Source organism: Akebia trifoliata, chromosome 7, assembly GCF_017979445.1.
Source record: "Akebia trifoliata isolate Shusen 1 chromosome 7, ASM1797944v1, whole genome shotgun sequence".
Lineage (NCBI taxonomy): Eukaryota > Viridiplantae > Streptophyta > Magnoliopsida > Ranunculales > Lardizabalaceae > Akebia > Akebia trifoliata.
Window position 1 is genome coordinate 32,731,653 of NC_141381.1, and position 14,533 is coordinate 32,746,185.

The following is a 14,533-nucleotide window of genomic DNA, read 5'->3' on the forward strand; positions in this document are numbered from 1 at the left end:
CCTTGGGATACAAAAAGTATATATCTTTTCATGTGTATCCAGAGGGGGTGTCAGAAAAACATTATTCTTTTGTAAATAATTGAGATACCCCTGTGTTTTCCAAACTACTGAAATGCCCCTTGACATCAGACTAATGCTCTGGCTTTCCAACCTCTAGCCTAAAAACCTTGATTAACTTCTCAAAAATTTCATTTTCAATCCCTTTTCAGAAAACTCATGATTTTTCTACCCCAAAAATCCTATCTAGCACTTGTGGTTTAATAGTAGAAGAAGATAGAATTCTAGATGACAAATTTGGGTGGGGAAAAACTAAGGTAAAAAATCTTCTCTTTTACTTCCCAAAAATCTAAACTTTTTGCCCTTCTAATTCAAGTTCTTTGATTATTTATTGATTTTTTTTTTTTTTTAATTAAAATTTGAATGGAAAAATACGGTATTTGAGGATGAATTTGAGTGAGATTTCGTTTTAGTTGTAGACTTTATTCAATATATTTTTCCTCAATTATGGGGGGAAAAAAGGGCTTCTTTGAAGAGATCAACACAAATAAGTAATAACATGTTCATGACATCATAATTTCTTGAATGAATTTGTCAAAATTCTTTGAAGAACTTCCACCTTCCATAACACTCTCTATAACCAATTCCTTGAGTTCTGAAATTTTCGATCTTATCTCATCGTTGCCAAGCAATTGCTCCACCTTCATTTTGATTTCTTCCTTTGTGATGATCCCATTTCCATCTGGATTCAATCCCAAACCAACTTTCCAAAAATCACAAATGTAGCTTTGGTTCAAGAACTGATCAGCAAAGTAAGGCCAGCATAGAAAAGGAACCCCATTGCTTACACCCTCTACGGTTGAGTTCCAACCGCAATGGCTTAAGAAACAAGCGGTAGAAGGGTGACTTAAAACCTTCTGTTGAGGTGCCCAACCTACTATTTTCCCACGAGTCGCTACCCGGGTTTGAAAGCCAGATGGGTAGGCATCAGAGGATTCGTTGACAATGTCTGGGCGCACAACCCACAGGAACGAACGGTTGGAAAGTTCGAGTCCCAGTGCCAGCTCCTCGAATTGGGTTCGATCAAATATTGTGAAGCTTCCAAAGGAAACGTAAATGACTGATCGGGCGGGCTGCTGATCGAGCCAATTCAAGCAAGTTGAGTCTTCAGACCAGAAGTGCCCGACTGACTGGTCTAGATTACTGCTCGAAAGCAATGGGCCAATTGGTATGACATCTCGAAGCAACGTGAATGCTGCAGGCTCGAGTTCATAACTTGAATTGCAAATATGCCACTTAACACCTTTCCCAGCTTGGATATTTCTGAGTATGGATTCGAAGAAGGTTTTCTCTGTCGTCAAGTCACCAATGCAGAGCCATACTAAGTGGGCAGTGTTCATAGGAGGCATCGTTGGTGTTAGTTGGATCATCTCGTGTTTTATCAAAGTTCCTGCAAAGTATTTCAGTTAATTGGGGCTGAAATCAAGGACTTAATAAGCTCTTCGATTAAATAGGTTGAATCATCTTACCGTCAGGATTAATGATTCCCGTATCAATCAGCTTCGGGATGCTATATATCATTGCCAATACTCCAGCAGGCGCAGTCGTAAAAGCAACGTTTTGGATTCCCATCTTCTCGGCAACTTCCAGTGCCAATCCCATGTCGCTTATGAGACATGTGATCTCTTTATCTTCTTCCGATCCATTGATCTTTTTTATGAGCTCTTCCAAGTAAAGAGGCATGATGTGTATCATTGCATCAGATAGCTTCACCAGGTCATTTCGATCATCTTCCGGTGCTAACCCATCTGGGATTGAGACAAGATGTATCTGATGACCCTCCTCATTGTGCATCTGCATTGCGGTCACGATACGGTTATGGTTGAACTCTGTGTTTACAAATGTGATCCTGAAGCCACGCTTGACTAATCGGTGTGAAAGCTCCATGTGAGGTATTACATGGCCTTGAGCTGGATAAGGTATAACAAGGGCATGTGGGTTGGCCATGGGTGAGTGTACCTTACACTCAAGAAGTTTCAGCTAATATGTGCATTGTTTTCACACTCACAGGGATATGTATATTGGGCATTGAGTTCTTAAGCTGAGCTGTCAATTGTTGAGTTTTATCATTATGCCTTGATATTTTTATGAGTTCTTATGAATGAAGGTATCTCTTGTTTTGTTCTTTTTTCTTTGTTGGCATTCCTTTGTCCTATTTTTCATCCTTTTCTTATGCTTTTATAATGTTTTTGTGCTCTTGTGTTTACCATGACTCTAGCATGGAAACACTATGTTTACAATGTGACTCTTGAACCCTCTATCAGCCAAGCAACACAAGTTATTCATGAGAGGCATGACATGGCTTTGTGTTGGGTATGGAATAAATGGCACGTCCAGTTGGTCAATCATGGTTGTCTCCATCCCTCCACTTTTGTGTATGCTCTCTCACATGCTCATTTGTCATCATAAACATCCCCACTTATACTAGTGATTTTTATTTTTATTATTTGGTGAAAATTGGAAAAAGCCTACTAGGTTTTGAGCTGACTTGTGCAATCTTCCACTAACAAAAATTGTGGAAAAATTTGCAGATTTCTGTGACCAAGTGGGTAACTTTGAGCCGTGATATAAGTGGGACCCATACTTTGTTTGAGGCGGGTTCACTTGGGTACCTATTCTCCTCATAAAAGAGAATATTTTTATTTATTAAGTTGTCTAAAACCCTTCATGGGCGAATGAGAAATCGGCTCTAACCAATCCCTACTAGCCATAGTTTGTTTTTGTGTGGTTTGTGGAACTCTTGAGTTTTGTCAGTGAAACTCTTTAGTCCCATATTAGATATGTACAAGGACAATGTCTATATAGAACTTCTTATATCACTTAAGTGAATATGAGAGAGAGACTTGGGTAAGCTCATGCACACACAAAGGACCCATGGGCTCAAGAAGAATTTAAAACTCATGATCCGAAAATCCTTAATGCGTGCACATGATGCACGTGAGAAAGGGTGTCTCTTAAAACCGTGAGCACCAAATAGCGGGAACAAATCTGTCTCAAGGACATTGTGTTGAACACAACCCTCGATCAATTTCTTCTTTACTTTTCTCTTTTTGGTTTGCATTTCTTTTTCTTTATTTCTTTATTTGTTATTTTGTTATTTTTTTCATCTTTTTGTTCTTTTAGTGAAACCAAATTCACAGGTTATTACAAAAATGACTGAAATACCCCCATCTTTGATCTTTTTACAAAACCTTTTTTTCCCTTGAAAGTCCCTTTACTTCTTTAACCTCTTCAATCTTCAGGTCAAGTTGTTTTTAAAGCTCTTCAACCCATCATTTTTTTTATGGGCAAGCTGAAATTGAATCCAAGACCTCATCATGTTATTGATATGTGTCAATTATTTGAACTATGGGTTTAAGCCCAGCAAACCATTGTCTTCAATCTCATCTCAACCTTTTGCTCCAATAACCCTTGATTTTTTGTATTCAAGGGTTTTTGGCAAGAGTTCAAGAGGGGGAATTTCGATAATTTTTTGTTAGTCTTTCATGGATGGCTTCAATGAAAGGGGTATCTCATCAGTTTGAAAATTCTGTAGGATATCTAATTTTCACGAACCCGTAGTGGTACCTCAAATTACTACCCTCAATGATTGTCTCTTGTCTTGACAGGCTTTGATATTTATTTTAATGAATATTAGTATCTCTAATCTTGTTCTTGTCAAGATTGGATTTATTTCCTCGTCTTTCTCTCATGTAAAATATTCTAGTGTCCATGGACGTGTTAGCTAGATTCATGCATATTTTTCATCATGTGCCCCATGAAGATGCCCATAGCTATCATAAGCTGATAAAAAAATGCTTGAATTATAAAATAATCAATTAATTCTTTTTAGATGGAACTCTTTTTGTAATCACTAATGCTTTAGCTTTTCCTTGTTTTGTTGCTCTTTGAGAGGCTTCCTCAACCTTCTTGTACTTTGTTCTTCCTTTTTTCATCAATATATTACACTTATCAAAAAAAAACTACACCGCCAAATAAATACCCATGGTTAGTAGAATGTAGCAGCGAAACAGATGTAGAATGGGTAGCTTACAATGGCAAACCACAGGAGAACATTTGACATATTATTGGGACTAGTTGTACCGTATCATTTTGAAGTAAGGCCCATAGCCATCAAAGTCGTCGACTTTTTCAAAAAATCATGATTTTAAAGACTGGCGATTAAATCACAACGTTTTGAAAAAATCACGATTTAATCACAACTTTTTGAAAAAATAACGATTTAAACAAAAAAAAAATGTGATTTTTTTTTTTTTTTTTTTTTTTTGCTGAAGAAACTATTTTAAAAGGGTTTTTTCAAAAATAATTTATGCTTAAAGTTTAAAATAGGATTTGATGATATAAATGATAACATCACTTAGTAGAAAAAATATATTATCTTAACACCGTTTAGATTTTTTCTCGATTTTTTCCTGTTTTTTTTGTTTTTTCAATTTTTTCCCTTGCTGACTTACTCCCGAATCCTGACTTGGTGACTATGGTAAGGCCACCTTGGTTTCTTTCAGTTCGAGTTTTTTCCTGATATGATCACTTCACCTACTTACTTAGATCCAGTGATACAATCTCTCTCACTTCTCTCAATCAAATTTTGTTTAATAAAGAGAACTTCTTTCTCCACACCAACTTTTACTAAGAGCGCCCAAGATGTGTGCTAATTTCTTTGGTGATTTCGTATAAATTAAGGTGCTTTTAGCGGACGTGAACACACTATAACTAGAATAAAAAATGACCTTAGACGGTATTGAATGGAGGAACAAGAATCGTCTCACCGCAAAATTTGGGATAAGGCTTTGATTGATTTATTTGAAAATAAAACTAAATAAACATTATTAATGTAATTGTTGTCCATGCAATCATCTAAATTTTGAAATATGTTCTAAATAAATAGATTCAAATAAAGAGAACTAGATCGAAGTTACCACCACAATGACGTGGTGAAGTCTTTTTAAACCTATAAAAAGAAAAAGACACTAAACTAGATTTGTTTGTTAGTTAATGGGCTTGTGACTGAATCTTCTTATTAGCAAAATCTAATTCAAGATCTTACAAATTTGAACCACGCTAGTGATTGTTGTAGTAATCAAACAATGATTACATGTTTAAATTTGGATGAAAATCTTGAGATAGTGAGAACTAAAACATCTTCAATTTTTCATTGCTTCAACAAGTATTTCCAAATTCTTCCAGGAGGACCCACCATTACCAACACTAATCATGGCCATTTCCTTTAGTTTTAGAGCATTTTCTCTCATCACTTTGTCTCCAAGCAGCTGATTCACCTTTCTTTGAATTTCATACCCCAAACCAGTCCTCCAAACATCAGTGATGTAGCTCTTGTTAATAAACTGGTCAGAAAAGTAGGGCCAACATATAAAGGGAATTCCCATGCATACTCCCTCCATGGTTGAGTTCCATCCACAATGGCTTAAGAAACAAGCAATAGAAGGGTGAGCCAACACCTTTTGTTGAGGTGCCCATGTTACGATCTTTCCAAGGTGACCTATTCTATCTTGAAATCCATCTGGGTATGTGGTAATGGGCCCACCAGTGAGATCTGGTCTAACAACCCATAGGAATGGTCGACCAAGAAGTTCAAGTCCATGTGCTAGTTCATCGTGCTGGTGCTGTTTGAGTTGTGCAATACTTCCAAAGGCAACATAAATAACTGAACCAATAGCTTGTTGATTGAGCCAGCTTAAGCAAGTTGAGTCCTCGGACCAGAGATTCCCTAGTTGCTTGCTTGCAAGTAATGGGCCTATTGGTATTATGTTTGGTACCATGGCGATAGCTGCAGTCTCAAGCTCGTAGAATGAGTTGCAGATATACCAATCTGCAAAATCTGTAATTTGGTTGTCTTTAAGCATGAGTTGAAAAATTTTCTGTTGCATACTCTGGTCACCCATGCTGTGCCACAGGAGGTTTGCAGTGTTCATGGGGGGCATGGTTGGAGACAATAAAATTGTCTCATTCTTCTTTGAAGTTCCTGCAAAAAAAAAAAAAATCAGTGTATTGTAGATAGATCATCAAAAGCACAAAAGAAGAGCCTATAACTAGAGGCATTTCATAGTTGAAGATGATTCTATAGCGAGAGATATTATTTGTCCTTTGCAATTTTCAATTAATTCTTATAAAACTCAGATATTAGTAATTTGTAGACCATTTTCCCTTACAACTCTTATTTTGTTATCGGGGACTTCTCTATGTTAGCTCTATAAGATGGTAATGGTGATGACATCCATCCAAATTCAGCAATAAAATATAAACACACACACACACACATATATATAAATAAAAATAAAAGCTAAACACCCTAGTTGATCTTGCCATTCTCATCGATAAATCCTGCATCAATTAGCTTTGGAATGTTGACTCCCAAGGCCCTGCATGCTATAGCTGATGGCAAAAAAGCTGCTCCTCGAATTCCCATCTTCTTGGCAACATCCAAAGCCCATCCTACGGTTGTGTCAGCGATGACACATGCAATCTTCTCACTTCTACTAGATTCGATGATCTTCCTAATAAGTTTCTCTAATTGGGCCGGCATGGTTTTAGGGATGGTGTCAAATTTCTTCAAGGAATCACTCCGTTCTTCTAGTGTAAGCCCATCTGGAATGGAAATTAGACGTATCTTTCCAACCTCATTTTCCTTCACTGGTGAAGCTGCCATGATGACTCTAGCATGGATGCAGTCAGTGTTCACAAATGTGATCTTGAACCCTCTATCAGCCAAGCAACATGAGAGTTTCATGAGAGGCATCACATGGCCTTGTGCCGGGTATGGAATAACTAACACGTGTGGCTGGTTGCTCATGATCGTTGTTGGCTGTTGTCCCTCCACTTGTGTTTATGCTCATTTGTCATCCTAAACATCCTTACTTATACTAGTTAGTTTTTTCTTGTTATTGATAATTTTGAGGTAACTCTCCAGGTTTTGGTGAAAATTGGAAATAAACAACCAGGTTTCAAACTGCTAGCATATAACCATATGCACATTAGAGACCAACAAAAACCTAAGGTATCTTTTGACAAAACCCCTTGTTTTTTTCGCTCAAAAAGCCCTCTTGTCCTCAACCTTTGAGGAATTTTTTTTATGCTCTTCAACTTTCTTTAGCCCATTTTTTTTGTTTGTGAGTAAACTAAAGTTGAACCCAAGACCTCAATGTTGCATTGGAATGTGTCAACCAATTGAGATATGGGTCTAAGCTCATCACCCCATTGTCGTCAATCTCATCTCAACCATTTGTGAAAAAAAAATCCTTGATTTTCATATTCAAGGGTATTTGGCAAGAGGTTAAGAGGGTGGCATTTTGATCATTTTTTTGTGAATGAAGGTATCTCTTGTTTTGTTCTTTTTTCTTTGTTGGCATTCCTTTATCCTATTTTTCATACTTTTCTTATGCTTTTATAATGCTTTTGTGTTCTTGTGTTTACCATGACTCTAGCATGGATACACTGTGTTCGCAAATGCAACTCTTGAACCCTCTATCAGCCAAGCAACACGAGTTTTTCATGAGAGGCATGACATGGCTTTGTGCCGGGTATGGAGTAAATGGCACGTGCGGTTGGTCAATCATGATTGTCTCCATCCCTCCACTTTTGTGTATGCTCTCTCACATGCTCATTTGTCATCATAAACAATGATTTTTATTTTTATTATTTGGTGAAAATTGGAAAAAGCCTACCAGGCTTTGAGCTGATGGCATACCCTCTCTCAGTGCAGTCTTCCATGAGAGACTAACAAAAATGACTGAAATACCCCCATCTTTGATCTTTTGACAAAAACCATTTTTTCCCTTGAAAGTCTCTTATTTTCCAACCTCGCCAATCTTCAGGTCCAGTTGTTTTTTAAGCTCTTAAACCCATCATTTTTTTTATGGGCAAGCTGAACTTGAATCCAAGACCTCAATGTTTTATTGATATGTGTCAATTATTTGAACTATGGGTTTAAGCCCATCGAACCATTGTCTTCAATCTCATCTCAACCTTTTCCTCCAATAACCCTTGATTTTGGGTATTCAAGGGTTTTTGGCAAGAGTTCAAGAGGGGGGATTTCAATCATTTTTGTTAGTCTCTCATGGATGACTTCAATGAAGGGGGGGTATCTCATCAATTCGAAAATTCAGTGGGTATATCTAATTTCACGAACCCATAGTGGTACCTCAAAATTACCCTTGTTCTCTATTAATGGAGGTGCCAATGATTGTCTCTTGTCTTGACAGACTTTGATATTTATTTTAATGAATATTAGTATCTCTAATCTTGTTCTTGTCAAGATGGATTATTTCCTTATCTTTCTCTTATCTAAAATATTCTAGTGTCGATGGACGTTAGTTAGATTCATGCCTATTTTTCATCATGTGCCCCATGAATACGCCCATAGCTATCATAAGCCGATAATAAAAAAAAAAAAATTGCTTGAATTATAACACAATCAGCTTAATTTTTAATGTATAACTGCACCGCCAAATGAATATCCATGGTTAGTAGAATGCTGCAGCGAATAATGGGTAGCTCACAATGGCAAAGCATAGGAGAACATTGACATATTATTGGGACTATTTGTACCATATCATTCGCTGTAAGCCCTCCTTTGTTTCTTGCAGTTGGAGTTTTTTCCTGATGTGAGTATTTCACCTACTTACTTGGATCCAATGATACACTCTCTCTCACTTCTCTCAATCAAATTTTGTTTAATAAAGAGAGGTTCTATTTCCACGTCAACTTTTACTAAGAGCATCCCAAAATGTGCGCTAATTTCTTAGGTGATTTAATATAAATTAGGGCCCTTTTAGCAGACATGAAAAACACTGACATGGTAAAGTCTATTTGTAGCATTGCCAAAGACTTGGGATCAAAAACTTGTCTATACACTTACAACCTATTAAAAAAAAGATACAAAACTAGATTTGTTAATGGGTCTGTGACTTAATCTTCTTATTAGCAAAATCTAATTCAAGATCTAACCACACTAAGGATGGTTGTGGTAATCAAACAATGATTTTCACAGATTACATGCCTAAATTTGGATGAAAATCTTGAGATAGTGAGAATTAAAACATCTTCAATTCTTCATTGCTTCAACAAGTTGTTCCAAATTCTTCCAAGAAGACCCACCATTACCAACACTATTCATGGCCATATCTTTTAGTTTTAAAGCATTTTCTCTCATCACTCTGTCTCCAAGAAGTTGATTCACCTTTGTTTTAATTTCATCCCTTGAGATGATCCCATTATCATCTGGTTCCAACCCCAAACCAATCCTCCAAACATCAGTGATGTAGCTCTTGTTAATAAACTGGTCAGCAAAGTAGGGCCAACATATAAAGGGAATTCCCATGCATACTCCCTCCATGGTTGAGTTCCATCCACAATGGCTTAAGAAACAAGCAATAGAAGGGTGAGCCAACACCTTTTGTTGAGGTGCCCATGTTACGATCTTTCCAAGGTGACCTATTCTATCTTGAAATCCATCTGGGTATGTGGTAATGGGCCCACCAGTGAGATCTGGTCTAACAATCCATAGGAATGGTCGACCAAGAAGTTCAAGTCCATGTGCTAGTTCATCGTGCTGGTGCTGTTTGAGTTGTGCAATACTTCCAAAGGCAACATAAATAACTGAACCAATAGCTTGTTGATTGAGCCAGCTTAAGCAAGTTGAGTCCTCGGACCAGAGATTCCCTAGTTGATTGCTTGCAAGTAATGGGCCTATTGGTAGTAGGTTTGGAAACATTGCGATAGCTGCAGGCTCAAGCTCGTAGAATGAGTTGCAGATATACCAATCTGCAAAATCTGTAATTTGGTTGTCTTTAAGCATGTTTCGAAAAAATTTCTGTTGCATACTCTGGTCACCTATGCTGTGCCACAGGAGGTTTGCAGTGTTCATGGGGGGCATGGTTGGAGCCAAGAAAATTGTCTCATTCTTCTTCGGAGTTCCTGCGAAAAAGAAAATATATATATATATATATTTCAGTGTATTATATAGATAGTTCATCAAAAGCACAAAAGGAGAACCTATAATGAGAGGCATTTCATAGTTGAAGATGATTCTATAACAAGAGATATTATTTGTCCTTTGCAAACTTAGATTAATTCAATAATTCCTATAAAGCTCAATTATTAGTAATTTGTAGGCCATATTCCCTTACAACTCTTATCTCGTTATCGTCAATGGACTTCGCTATGTTAGCTCTATAAGATGGTGCAATAAAATAAATGAAGAAATATAAATAAAAATAATAGCTAAACACCCTAGTTGATCTTGCCATTCTCATCGATAAACCCTGCATCAATTAGCTTTGGAATGTTAAGCCCCAAGGCACTGCATGCCATAGCTGATGGGAAAAAGGCTGTTCCTCGAATTCCCATCTTCTTGGCAACGTCCAAAGCCCATCCTATGGTTGTGTCAGCGATGACACATGCAATCTTCTCACTGCTAGTAGATTCGTTGATCTCTGTAATAAATTTCTCTAATTGTGCCGGCATGGTTTTAGGGATGGTGTCAAATATCTTTAAGGGATCACTCCGCTCTTCTGTTGTAAGCCCATCTGGAATGGAAACTAAACGTATCTTTCCAACATCATTTTCCTTCACTGGTGAAGCTGCCATGACGACTCTAGCATGGATGCACTCCGTGTTCACAAATGTCACCATGAACCCTCTGTCAGCCAAGCAACATGAGAGTTTCATGAGAGGCATCACATGGCCTTGTGCCGGGTATGGAATAACTATCACATGTGGTTGGTTGCTCATGATCGTTGTCGTCCCTCCACTTGTGTTTATGCTCTCTTACATGCTCATTTGTCGTCAATAACATCCTTACTTATACTAGTTTTTTTTTTTTTTCTTGTCATTGATAATTTTGAGGTAACCCTCCAGGTTTTGGTGGAATTTTGAGATAACCTTGTGGGTTTCGAGCTGATAGCATATAGCTGTATACAGTCTTCCATAAGAGACCAACAAAAATATGAAGTATAGTTGGACAAAACCCCTTGTTTTTTTCCTCCAAAAGCCCCCCTTCTTGTCTTCAGCATTTTTGGGGAATTTTTTTTTTTAAAGCTCTTCAACCTTGTCTTTAGCCCATCTTTTTTTTTGTGGGTAAACTAAACTTGAACCCAAGACCTCAATGTTGCATTGCAATAGGTCTACTAGTTGAGATATGGGTCTAAGCCCATCACCCCATTGTCTTCAATCTCATCTCAACCTTTTGCCAAAAAATGTCCTTGATTTTTATATTCAAGGGTTTTTGGCAAGAGGTTAAGAGGGTGGCATTTCGATCATTTTTTTATTAGTTTCTCATGGAAGACAACAATCAAGAGGTTTAAGGGGTGTCATCAGTTTGAAAACCCATTGGGTATAACTAATTTTCACAAAAACCTTAAGGGTACCTCCAAACTACCTTTGTTGTTTATTGTTGGAGGTGCTGATGATTAATTAGCACTTGTTTTGACATGCTCCCACGTTTATTTTAATAGATATTAGTTATCTCCAATCTTTTTCTTGTGTAGGTGGATTGACTGCCTTGTCTTTCTCTCATAAAATTTTGGAAAATTATAGTATCCAAAGTCGCCGGCCAACGAAACAGTTAGAAAAAAAGGTTTCCCTAGAAAAAACTGATCTTAGGGAATTTCTAGTCTTTATTGTTTATTGTTGCAATTCATCCTCTGATCACCTATGCAATCGATGCTTGATTCACAAAAAAAGTGCAATTTTCTTTTCTTCTTTGTTCTTTTTATTTGACTCCCTACATCATTATGTGTTAAAAAAAAGTCCACGCTTTCCTTTGATTGTTACTGTCTTTAACGACGGACCAACGTGGTCTTATTCTTATCTATCGACTCTTTAGGTTTCATTTTCTTTTTGAATTTTCATTTGCAGTCAATTGGTTCACAACCAATAGGTATATGGGCTAACTTTCTTATACTCGGTGAGCGTGAAGCCGGAATCAAAAGCCCACCTTCACATTTAAACCAATAAAAAAGAAGATAAAAACGAGATCTGTTAATTAATGGGTTTGTGACTGAATCCTCTTACTAGCGTAATATAATTTAAGATCTTGTGAATATGGACCAAGCTAGTGATTGTTTTAGTAATCAAGTAATGATTTAAATTTCATAGATCACTAAATAGTTTTCACAGATTACATGCTTAAATTTGGATGAAAATCTAGAACTACAACATCTTCAATTCTTCATTTCTTCAACAAATTGTTCCAAATTGTTCCATGAAGACCCACCATTACCAACACTATTCATGGCTAATTCTTTCAGTTTTAGAGCATTTTCTCTCATCACTCTGTCTCCAAGCAGTTGATTCACTTTTCTCTTAATTTCATCCCTTGAGATGATCCCATGTTCATCTGGGTCCAATCCCAAACCAACCCTCCAAACATTAGTGATGTAGCTCTCGTTAATAATCTGGTCAGCAAAGTATGGCCAACATATAAAGGGAACTCCCATGGATACTCCTTCCATGGTTGAGTTCCACCCACAATGGCTTAAGAAACAAGCAATAGAAGGGTGAGCCAACACCTTATGTTGAGGTGCCCAACTTACAATCTTTCCAAATTGAGCTACTCTATCTTGAAATCCAACAGGGTATGTGGCACTGGGCCCACCAGTGAGGCCTGATCTAACAACCCATAAGAATGGTCGGCCGAGAAGTTCAAGCGCCAGTGCCAGTTCATCGAATTGGCTTTGTTTGATTATCGCACCACTTCCAAAGGCAACATAGATGACTGAACCGACAGGTTGTTGATCGAGCCAGCTGAAGCACGTTAAGTCCTCTGGCCACAAGTTCCCGATTTTATTGCTTGCAAGTAATGGGCCTATTGGTAGTATGTTTGGAACCATGGTGATAGCTCCAGGCTCAAGCTCATAGAATGAGTTGCAGATGTACCAATCTGCAAAATCTGTAATTTGGTTGTCATTAAGCATTAAGCGAAAAAATTTCTGTTGCATACTCTGGTCACCTATGGAGTGCCACGGGAGGTTCGCAGTGTTCATGGGGGGCATGGTTGGTGACAAGATGATCGTCTCATTCTTCTTTGAAATTCCTGCAAAAAACAAAAAACAAAAAAAAAAAAACAAAAATGGTTTATTTCAAATATAGTTATATAAATAAAACCCAGTAGAAGCACGAAAGAAGAACATATAAAGATAATTAGTTGGTAATCAGAGCCGTTTCACAGTTTAAGATGCTTCTATAACAAGAAGTAGTATTTGTTTTATGAAATTCAATTAATAGTAATTCCTTCTATAAAGCTCAATTATTAGTAATTTGTAGGCCATTTTCATTTCAAGATCTTATCCTGTTATCGTCAATGAACTTAGCTACATTAGCGCATTCATGAGACTCATGACAGCATCAGTGAGAAAATATAAGATAGAATTCGAATGGAGAAACATGAAAAATAAAATAATCTTGCCATTTTCATCGATATATCCCGCATCGATTAGCTTTGGAAGGTTAAGCGCCAAGGCCTTGTTTGCTACAGCTGCTGCAAGAAAGGCAGCTCCCCGTATTCCCATCTTTTTGGCAACTTCCAAAGCCCATCCTATGGTGTGGTCCACGATGACACATGTGATGTTCTCACAACTCGTACTAGATTCAGTACTGATCTTCCTAATAAATTTCTCCAATTGGGCTGGCATGGTTTTAGAGAGAGTGTCAAGTGAATTGAAGCGGTCATTCCGTTGTTCTGGTGTAAGCCCATCTGAAATCGAGACGAGATTAATCTGACCAACCACATTTTCGTTGGTAGGTAATGCAGCCATGATTCTAGCATGGATGCACTCAGTGTTCACAAATGTGATCTTGATCCCTCTATCAGCCAAGCAACATGAGAGTTTCATGAGAGGCATCACATGGCCTTGTGCCGGGCATGGAATAACTAGAACATGTGGCTGCTTGTTCATCATGATTGGTTGTCGTCCCTCGACTTGTGTCTACGCTCGCTCTCATTTGTCATCCTAGACGTTCCTACTTATACTAGTGATGCTTGTAATTTTTAGGCTTTTCAACCTTTTTCGATGGGTAAGCTGAACTTGAACCCAAACCTCAATGTTGCATTGCAGTGTGTCAACCAATTGAGCTTTGGGTCTAAGCCCATCAACCCATTATCTTCAATCTCTTCCCAATCTTTTAACTAAAAAACAAAACAAACACTTGATTTTGTTTCTAGTCAAGGGTTTTTGGTGAGAGTAGAAGAGGAGGGCATCTCGAAATATTTTATTTTTTTTGGTACTTTAATGGAAGACTGATCAACGGTCCAGCCATCGGTTTGGAAACATTAGGTACATCCAATTTTGACCAAAACCCATAGCCCCTAAGAAGTTTAAATAACACTTGTTCTTTATCTTCTTGTCCAGGTGGATTGATGATTTCCTTGGCCTTTCTCTCTTATAAAATCCTAGTTGCCAAGCACGAGCAATTGAATAAGTATTCCTAGAAAATTGATAAAACTTACAAATCCCTTGGA

The 14,533-nt window shown here is 37.6% G+C and overlaps 3 protein-coding genes across 3 annotated transcripts; 1 reads left to right on the forward strand and 2 right to left on the reverse strand.

The window, feature by feature from the left end:
* Positions 1–129: 129 nt before the first annotated feature.
* Positions 130–12,184, forward strand: LOC147399191 (uncharacterized). Its single transcript, XM_086448647.1, has 3 exons — positions 130–314; positions 7,500–7,657; positions 10,548–12,184. Exons 1-3 carry the CDS (start codon positions 286–288, stop codon positions 10,865–10,867), a joined length of 507 nt encoding a protein of 168 aa, XP_086304773.1. The 5' UTR covers positions 130–285; the 3' UTR covers positions 10,868–12,184.
* LOC147399192 (UDP-glycosyltransferase 83A1-like) lies at positions 418–2,053 on the reverse strand. The gene is made up of 2 exons (XM_086448646.1): positions 1,527–2,053; positions 418–1,447 (listed from the first exon to the last, which is right to left on the reverse strand). Exons 1-2 carry the CDS (start codon positions 2,002–2,004, stop codon positions 561–563), a joined length of 1,365 nt encoding a protein of 454 aa, XP_086304772.1. The 5' UTR covers positions 2,005–2,053; the 3' UTR covers positions 418–560.
* Positions 12,135–14,204, reverse strand: LOC147399193 (UDP-glycosyltransferase 83A1-like). Its single transcript, XM_086448644.1, has 2 exons — positions 13,481–14,204; positions 12,135–13,108 (listed from the first exon to the last, which is right to left on the reverse strand). Exons 1-2 carry the CDS (start codon positions 13,971–13,973, stop codon positions 12,237–12,239), a joined length of 1,365 nt encoding a protein of 454 aa, XP_086304770.1. The 5' UTR covers positions 13,974–14,204; the 3' UTR covers positions 12,135–12,236.
* Between the last annotated feature and the right edge of the window lie 329 nt (positions 14,205–14,533).

Excerpts from the sequence above, each read along its gene's own strand:
- LOC147399192 (XM_086448646.1), bottom strand. The coding sequence starts at position 2,004 with ATGGCCAACCCACATGCCCTTGTTATACCTTATCCAGCTCAAGGCCAT. Across the intron at positions 1,448-1,526 it reads GGGAATCATTAATCCTGACG|GAACTTTGATAAAACACGAG; the intron begins GTAAGATGATTC and ends AATACTTTGCAG.
- LOC147399191 (XM_086448647.1), top strand. The coding sequence starts at position 286 with ATGACAAATTTGGGTGGGGAAAAACTAAG. Across the intron at positions 315-7,499 it reads TTGGGTGGGGAAAAACTAAG|CATGGATACACTGTGTTCGC; the intron begins GTAAAAAATCTT and ends CCATGACTCTAG. Across the intron at positions 7,658-10,547 it reads CTCCATCCCTCCACTTTTGT|GGATGGTGTCAAATATCTTT; the intron begins GTATGCTCTCTC and ends GCATGGTTTTAG.
- LOC147399193 (XM_086448644.1), bottom strand. The coding sequence starts at position 13,973 with ATGATGAACAAGCAGCCACATGTTCTAGTTATTCCATGCCCGGCACAA. Across the intron at positions 13,109-13,480 it reads GGGATATATCGATGAAAATG|GAATTTCAAAGAAGAATGAG; the intron begins GCAAGATTATTT and ends TGTTTTTTGCAG.